The sequence below is a fragment of the Vigna radiata genome, chromosome 4, assembly GCF_000741045.1.
Source record: "Vigna radiata var. radiata cultivar VC1973A chromosome 4, Vradiata_ver6, whole genome shotgun sequence".
NCBI classification, from domain to species: domain Eukaryota; kingdom Viridiplantae; phylum Streptophyta; class Magnoliopsida; order Fabales; family Fabaceae; genus Vigna; species Vigna radiata.
The window spans coordinates 3537314-3545982 of NC_028354.1; the positions used below are offsets into that span (position 1 = coordinate 3537314).

The 8669-nt window shown below is 34.7% G+C and overlaps 1 protein-coding gene across 2 annotated transcripts; it reads left to right on the top strand.

Moving 5' to 3' along the window:
* The first annotated feature begins 866 nt into the window (after positions 1-866).
* LOC106758257 (ABC transporter C family member 3-like) lies at positions 867-6898 on the top strand. 2 transcript variants are annotated; one of them, XM_022779506.1, is made up of 11 exons: positions 1616-3461; positions 3643-3729; positions 3813-4463; positions 4605-4769; positions 4923-5217; positions 5309-5523; positions 5731-5944; positions 6020-6036; positions 6155-6218; positions 6328-6567; positions 6650-6898. In XM_022779506.1, exons 1-11 carry the CDS (start codon positions 1650-1652, stop codon positions 6763-6765), a joined length of 3876 nt encoding a protein of 1291 aa, XP_022635227.1. In that variant the 5' UTR covers positions 1616-1649; the 3' UTR covers positions 6766-6898. The 2 variants fall into 2 exon arrangements, with proteins under 2 accessions (XP_014496681.1, XP_022635227.1); XM_014641195.2 differs by having other exon boundaries at positions 867-3461; positions 5731-6036.
* Positions 6899-8669: the final 1771 nt, after the last annotated feature.

Consider the following 8669-nt stretch of genomic DNA (forward strand, 5'->3'; position numbering starts at 1 on the left):
TGTTTGAAAAAAGTGAAATACCATTTAAAAAAGTGAAATACTCTATTTTATTTTAAGATTTTTATGATAAAATAACACCTTTGTCCTGCGTATAAATATGATAGTTTAACGTCATCGTTCAAAACTTACGTAAAGATAATAAGAAACAATTGAATATGTTAATATTCATAGCAAATTAAATAAGATTATGAAGTAAAAGCTTACAAAATGGTGGAATATCATATTATGTTAGGATATAGGTTTAAACTTCTTTTTGGTCCCTAAGTTATAAGCGAATGTTCAGTTTAGTCCCCGCTTTTAAAAATGTAAGTCTTTGGTTCCTAAGTTATAAAAAATGTATCAAATGAGTCCTTTTTTTTTTACTTGAAATACTGTTTTTTGGTGGTTTCTTAACAACTGCTAGATCTTTATATTGCTCTGATTTGTTTCTTAATAATAAAAAGAACTCATTTGATATATTTTTTATAACTTAGGGACCAAAGATTTACATTTTTAAAAACGGGAACTAAACTCAACATTCGCTTATAACTTAGAGAAAAAAGAGGTTTAAACCTAGGTTATATTGTGTCCAATGTTCTACTCTACATAAAGAGAATTGATAATTACTTTTAAAATATTAAAATTTAACTAAAAAGTAGATTAAGAATAATAAATTAGAAAACTCTTTTAATAAATAGTTTCTGAAACATTTATTTTAATTTATATAGAAAGAGAGGATGTAATTATTTTTTGACAAGTTGTTTTTTGTCGATTAAAATTTATTATACTTGACATGTTATTAATAAGTCTTTTTGTTTTTCTTATAGCTATGATTTTATAATTTTAATTAATAAGAAAACAAATATCTTGGGAACTACTATCATTTGGAGTGAAACAGTATAACAGAATCTGTTACTTACATATACTGTTCTTTCTTCCTTCCTCTTCCTTGTTCTCCTACTTCCAAGGATTCTCATCTCACCTTTGACTCTTTTTCTCTGTCTCTCTCCCTCTCTCTATCTCTCAGTGTTCCTTTTTTACTTCACTTCTCTGCATAAACTTTCCACTTTTTCAATTTCATATTCACTCCATTTTGTTTTTTGCAATTTTTTTCCATTTTCATAGTACATGGAGACTGCATGAACTACAACGTTGTTCATTTCCTCATGCATCCTCTTTTCCTCAAACCCGTTTTCCTTAACGTCTTATCCGCCTCCCTCCACGGTCTCTTGTTGCTATCAGCTTTGCTGTCATGGCTTTGGAACAAAATGACATTCACTCCAGGAACCAGGGAAGAAGGCTCTATCCAGGAAGAGATACCCAATGACAGTAAGACCCTCTTCAAAACGACCGTGTTTTGTTCCCTTGCTGTTTCTGCTTTCAGTTTCGTTCTATGTTTCTTCAATTACTTCTATTGGTATGCAAGTGGGTGGTCAGAACAAAATTTTATGACCCTTTTGGATTTGGCTCTCAAAACACTTGCTTGGGGTGTTGTTTGCCTTTCCTTGCACAAAGGGTACTTCTTTTTTGCTTCTGGTGAAATAAGGTTCAGGTTTTCATTCATCTTCAGAGTTTGGTGCACCTTTTATCTAGTTTTTTCTTGTTATTCTTTCGTGGTGGACATTGTTGATGTGACCGAGATACCAACTCAGTCATTGGTTTATGATGTTATGTCCACCTCTGCGGGCTTTTTATTTTGTTACGTCGGGTACTTTGTGAAAAAAAATGGTCATGTCAACGGTATTGAGGAACCTCTTTTGAGTGATGATGCAAAAGAGACCCAGGATATGGACAATGTTACTCCTTACTCACATGCTGGAGTTTTTAGCATTCTCACTTTCTCTTGGGTGGGCTCTCTTGTGGCTGCTGGTTACAAGAAGACCTTGGACCTTGAGGATGTTCCTCAGCTAGACATCAGAAACAGTGTGGCTGGTGCTTTTCCTAGTTTCAGAGATAAACTTGAGGATGATTATGGTGCAAATGCCATCAACAGTCTCACCACGTTTAAGCTAGCGAAGAGTTTAGTAATGTCAGCTTCGAAGGAAATTCTGTTCACAGCTTTTCTTGCATTGTTAGGCACCGTGGCTTCTTATGTTGGTCCTTACCTTATTGATGATTTTGTTCAGTACCTTGATGGACAACGACAAAACCAGGGTTATGTTTTGGTTTCTGCCTTTTTCTTTGCAAAAATTGTGGAGTGCCTCTCTAAAAGGCAATTATATTTTAGGTTTCAGCAGATTGGACTTCGAATTCGATCACTGCTTGTTGCGATGATCTACAATAAGGTTCTCACACTTTCTTGTCAATCAAAGCAGGGCCAGAGTTCTGGGGAAATAATCAATCTCATGACTGTTGATGCTGAAAGAATTGGTGTCTTCAGTTGGTACATGCATGATTTGTGGATGGTGGCGCTGCAAGTCTCATTGGCCTTGTTGATTTTGTACAAAAGCCTGGGCATTGCTTCCTTTGCAACTCTCGTTACAACCATTGTTGTTATGTTGGCAAATGTTCCCTTGGGGTCATTGCAAGAGAAGTTTCAAAATAAGTTGATGGAGTCAAAAGATATTAGAATGAAGGCCACATCCGAGATTTTGAGGAACATGAGGATCCTCAAACTACAAGGCTGGGAAATGAAGTTTCTATCAAAAATAACTGAGCTCAGGAAAACTGAGGAAGGCTGGTTAAAAAGCTTTGTTTATACCTCAGCCATGACTTCATTTGTGTTTTGGGCTGCACCCACATTTATATCTGTTGTTACTTTCGGCACTTGTATGTTTTTAGGGATACCCCTTGAAGCAGGGAAGATCTTGTCTGCACTTGCAACATTCAGGATTCTTCAAGAAGTCATTTTTAGCCTTCCTGATACAATTTCTATGATAGCACAAACTAAAGTTTCTCTTGATAGGATTTCATCATTCCTTCGGCTTGATGACTTGCCGTCTGATGTTGTAGAGAAGCTTCCTCAGGGAAGTTCTAATACAGCAATTGAAGTAATTGATGGAAACTTCTCTTGGGATTTATCTTCCCCTAACCCGACATTGCAAAATATAAACTTTAAAGTTTTTCTTGGGATGAGGGTTGCTGTTTGTGGTGCTATTGGATCAGGCAAGTCTAGTTTACTTTCTTGCGTATTGGGAGAAGTACCTAAGATATCAGGCAATCTTATGGTTTGCGGAACAAAGGCTTATGTTGCTCAGTCTCCATGGATACAAAGCGGCACCATAGAGCATAATATTTTGTTTGGTAAACACATGGATAGGGAAAGGTATGAGAAGGTACTTGAAGCTTGTTCCCTGAAGAAGGACCTGGAGATTTTCTCTTTTGGTGATCAGACAATTATAGGAGAACGTGGAATAAATTTGAGTGGTGGACAGAAACAAAGAATTCAAATTGCACGTGCTCTGTACCAAGATGCTGATATATATCTATTTGATGATCCTTTTAGTGCTGTGGATGCTCACACAGGCTCTCACCTGTTTAAGGTAAAATGGTTTCATCATTTGTTTATTATGTGCAATATAATATGAGCTATGACATTTTGCTTGCACGCTATGAAATGCAAATAGTCCTTGGTTTTAACTCTTTTTAAGTGCAGTTCTTCCCAAAGCACGAGAAACTAGGATCATTAATTTCCAGTGAGTGCATTTTTTATGTGTACGACAGGAATGCTTGCTGGGTCATTTATGTTCAAAAACAGTGGTTTATGTCACTCATCAAGTGGAGTTCTTACCTGCCGCTGACCTTATATTGGTGAGCACTTGATCTAATTTTATTGTCAATAATGTAAAAAGAGATTTTTTTTTTTAATTCCATCATGTTATCTTTGTTGTTAGGTCATGAAAGATGGGAGAATTACTCAATCTGGAAAGTATATTGATCTGCTTAAAAGTGGAACTGATTTTATGGAACTTGTTGGTGCGCACAAAAAAGCTCTATCCACTCTATATTCATTGGATGGAGCGACAACACCTAATGAAATAAGTACCTTAAAACAAGAAGAAAATGTCTCTGGCACACATGATTTTAAAGAAAAAGAGGCAAGCAAAGATGTGCAAAATGAGGAAACACACAACAAAAGTGAACCACAAGGTCAGCTTGTTCAAGAAGAAGAAAGGGAGAAAGGTAAAGTTGGGTTTTCAGTCTATTGGAACTATATCACAACCGCATATGGTGGAGCTATGGTACCTTTCATATTGTTGGCTCAGATTCTTTTTCAAGCTCTTCAAATAGGAAGTAATTATTGGATGGCTTGGGCCACTCCGATCTCAACACATGAGCAAGCACGTGTTGAAGAAATGACTCTTATAGGAGTCTATGTTGGTTTTGCTATTGGAAGTTCTTTCTGTGTCCTTGTCAGAGCAATGCTTCTAGTCACAACAGGTTATAAGACAGCTACTATACTCTTCAATAAAATGCACTTCTGCATTTTCCGTGCTCCAATGTCATTTTTTGATTCCACTCCAAGTGGTCGAGTACTTAGCAGAGTATGTTTACATTCTTTGAAGTTTTGTCCTTCTGTGTTTTAGAGATGATTGTTGTGTTTTTCCTTAGTTTGTTTGTTGTTTTTGAAGAACTATAGATTATAGAATACTTTGTCACTCCTCTTTCATGTTTTTCTCTTTTAGGCTTCAACTGACCAAAGTGCAGTGGATACAATCATTCCTTATCAAATGGCCTCACTTGCCTTCTCTATGATCCAGCTTCTGGGAATTATAACAGTGATGTCTCAGGTTGCATGGCAGGTTTTCGTTGTCTTTATACCTGTAATAGCAGTCGGCATATGGTACCAGGTACTAATTGGATCGTGTTCTTTGGTAATAAGATGACAAATAATGTCTTCACATACAGAATATGTACCAAATGTATTTTGAAAAATTAACTCCATTATTCAATTTTTTATGATATCATGATGGCTAACATCTAATAAACTTTTAATTCTGCAGCAATACTATCTACCAGCAGCTCGAGAGCTAGCACGTTTAATTGGAATCTGCAAAGCCCCAGTCATTCAACACTTGGCTGAGACAATTTCTGGTACTTCAACCATCAGAAGCTATGACCAGCAGTCAAGATTTAGAGAGACAAATATGAAACTCACTGATGGGTATAGTCGGCCAAAGTTCAGTGTTAGTGGTGCCATAGAATGGTTGCGCTTCCGCTTAGATATGCTGTCTGCAATCACCTTTGCCTTTTCCTTGTTAGTCTTAATATCTATTCCACCGGGAATCATAGATCCAGGTATGTAAATTCCAATCTAGTACTGTTACAAGTCAAAATCTAATATGGAATTGAACATGATTGTTTCCCTTTCTTACAACTTTCTTTGAAGGCATTGCTGGTTTAGTTGTCACATATGGACTTAATTTGAACACAATACAAGCTTGGGTGATGTGGAATCTATGCTACATAGAAAACAAAATTATATCAGTAGAAAGAATGCTTCAATATACGTGCATTCCTAATGAGCCTCCCCTTGTTGTAGAAGAAGATCGACCCAACCCTTCTTGGCCATCATATGGCGAGGTTGATATACAAGATTTGCAGGTAGTTTCAGCTACTATTTGTATGTTTATAGTTTTGTACTATTGTTTTCTTTCATTTTTCTGTCAATTGATTTATAAAACTCATGCTAAGGTTTTCTTTTCCTGAATGATTAGTTTAATTTGTGATACTGAAAACTTGTGGCAACATAGCATCACTTCTACATGATATATTTCCTATTTTTGCAATGATGTGGTGCCCATGATGCAGGTTCGTTATGCTCCACATCTTCCACTTGTGTTGCGTGGAATAACGTGTAAGTTTGGTGGAGGATTAAAAACTGGCATTGTTGGGAGAACAGGAAGTGGTAAATCCACCCTTATTCAAACACTTTTCAGAATTGTTGAGCCTACCTGTGGTCAGATCATGATTGACAACATCAACATCTCTTCAATTGGACTTCATGATTTGAGGTCTAAACTAAGCATTATTCCTCAGGATCCAACAATGTTTGAAGGAACTGTGAGAAATAATCTAGACCCTCTGGAAGAGTACACTGATGAACAAATTTGGGAGGTGGGTTGGTTTATATTTATGAACAGATATAGACACACTAAGTTCTCTCCAAAAGATTATAGTTCTACTTGTTATTCAAATTTGTATTGCGTCCATTGATTTACATTCCTTTGAATAGGCCCTGGATAAGTGCCAACTTGGAGATGAAGTTAGAAAGAAAGAAGGGAAGCTCGACTCCACAGGTTTGTCTTTGAACCTTGATCAGACAAAGTTTTCCATAAATACTTATTTTCTACTTATATTTAGGAAGAAATTGTGAAGTTATTTCTAATATGGAAGCTGATACTGTAGTTACTGAGAATGGTGAGAATTGGAGTATGGGTCAGAGGCAGTTGGTATGCCTTGGCAGGGTGCTTCTGAAGAAAAGCAAGGTTTTGGTGCTTGATGAAGCCACTGCGTCAGTAGATACAGCTACAGATAATTTGATTCAGCAGACTCTTAGGAAACATTTCTCTAACTCTACAGTCATTACCATTGCACATAGAATAACTTCTGTTGTTGACAGTGACATGGTTCTGCTTCTTAGTCAAGGTCAGGAAATGATGTCATTCTTCATAGAACTTTGATATTCGTTAAGGTTTTTGTTGTCTGATGTGGTTAGACATTATTGCAGGACTTATTGAGGAGTATGACACCCCAACAACTTTGCTAGAGAACAAGTCCTCATCTTTTGCACAACTTGTTGCAGAGTATACCATGCGGTCCAACACCAATTTTGAGAAATTGTAACAATTCAAGATCTTGATTTTAACCCTAACTTAGCAAAATGTCTATGACGCCCAAAAATTGTTTGGAATATGGCATTATGTGAATGCCAACAAGCATCAATCCTTGTATTAATCCGCAAGTTTTTTGTGCATGGTAGAAGTCCACAATTTTCTTTTAAACTAGGTTTAATTCGGAATTTGATTTTTATATTTAAGTTTTTAATTTATTTTAGTTTTTATATATAAATTTTATTTAATTGAATTTTAATATTTGTTAAATAGAATTAATGTTAAATAAGGATTAATATTGTTTTGAAGGAAATCATGTAAATCTAATGAAATGTTAAATTAGTAATTTGGTCATTATATTTTTCTTGTAATTAAGTTCCTATATTTTTTACATGTAATCTTAGATCTAAAAAAAGATTATATTTGTGAGATTATATTATCGGAGGAGTTAGAGAGGGAAAAAAGAGTTTGAATTCATATATCACCTCCTAACTATGATATTGGTGATTTCAATTAAGGAACTTATCTGTGTAAACAAAATAAAGACTTACTTAAGTCAAAAAAACAATATAATGAATCATATACTTAAATAATTGAGTCTTGTCATACACACTAATAGAATAATAGTGATTAAAGAAAGTTTTTATTAGGTGACAACCATATTATGTAACCATCAAGTGAGTATTTTAAACTAAAAGACTAGTGAAATGCAATTAACTAGCTCTTATTTAGATACAAAGAAATGAAATACTTTTTAAGGTAAAATAGTTTAACTATAAATTAAAATTCACTTTTGAAAAAACGTAATATAAAATAGTTTAAAGTTTTTTGACAATATTTCATTTTTTCACTATATTTTAGATAAGTTTATCCAAATATATGTTTAGAAATTTCAAGAAGAAAGTAATTGTTGACTCTAGATACATATATCATATATGAAATGAATACCTAACTGATTTACAAATTTTTAATCCAAAACAACAGGTCCAATCCAATTTTCATTTCAACTTATAAAAATTGCATTGAAAATTCATCTTTTAATTTATAATTTTTCAATCTCATGTTAAGTACATGAACACCATACGAAAGCTACCCGGTCTAGAAGCCAACTACTACGAAATTATTTAATACTGTGATTCCTGGATTGTTTTGCATTGGTCATATTTCCAATAACAAAAGATTTTCGTCAGTAATGTACATATGTAAGCAAATGGCTTCAAAGCATCACAACTTTCTCAAGTGACGAACAAGAAAGTTTTGTTGCCATATAACGCTTCTTATTTTATACTATAAATTGAAGTGTTTCCTTGCAAGTTTCTATTAAGATAAATGTATGGGAAAGCAAGAACTAGTCTCGTGGCTTGTTCGTTGAAACTACTCTAACCAATGAGCTTCGAGAGTTTACTTAGCTAAATAAATTACTAAAGAAATTTGAAACCTTCAAAGTCACTTTCAATTTTGTGATATATAATTGCAGATTGATCTTTGTTTTAGCCTTCTATACTGAGTTAATTTTGTTCTAATGTTGGTTCTTCTTGTACAAACAGTTACATTTGTTGTGGTAACGTTATGGAGTGTTTTAACCTGTATAATTTTCAACACAATTGCTTTCACTTTTGGGTTGTTACTCCAAAGTCTAAAAGGATCTAGCGAAGGCACACTTGGAATTTTCCAGATATTTTCAGAGAGTATCAAGGCATGCTTTGAGTTTATCCTTCAACTTGTATTTAAGTTGTTAAGTTCTGTGGCCTCCAAGGTGTTTGATATTGTTATAGAAAAGGTTACAGAGTCATTGGCTACTTCACTCACTACTTCAACTGAACTTTTAGAGAAGCTAAAGACTGCACTTGACGAGCCTGTGAATGAGATATTGCCAAAGGTATTTGAGGAGCTCTTTAATATGGCGATAATGATAGT

Excerpts from the sequence above, each read along its gene's own strand:
- LOC106758257 (XM_014641195.2), top strand. The coding sequence starts at position 1,119 with ATGAACTACAACGTTGTTCATTTCCTCATGCATCCTCTTTTCCTCAAA. Across the intron at positions 4,464-4,604 it reads GTGGTCGAGTACTTAGCAGA|GCTTCAACTGACCAAAGTGC; the intron begins GTATGTTTACAT and ends TTTCTCTTTTAG. Across the intron at positions 6,568-6,649 it reads GGTTCTGCTTCTTAGTCAAG|GACTTATTGAGGAGTATGAC; the intron begins GTCAGGAAATGA and ends ACATTATTGCAG.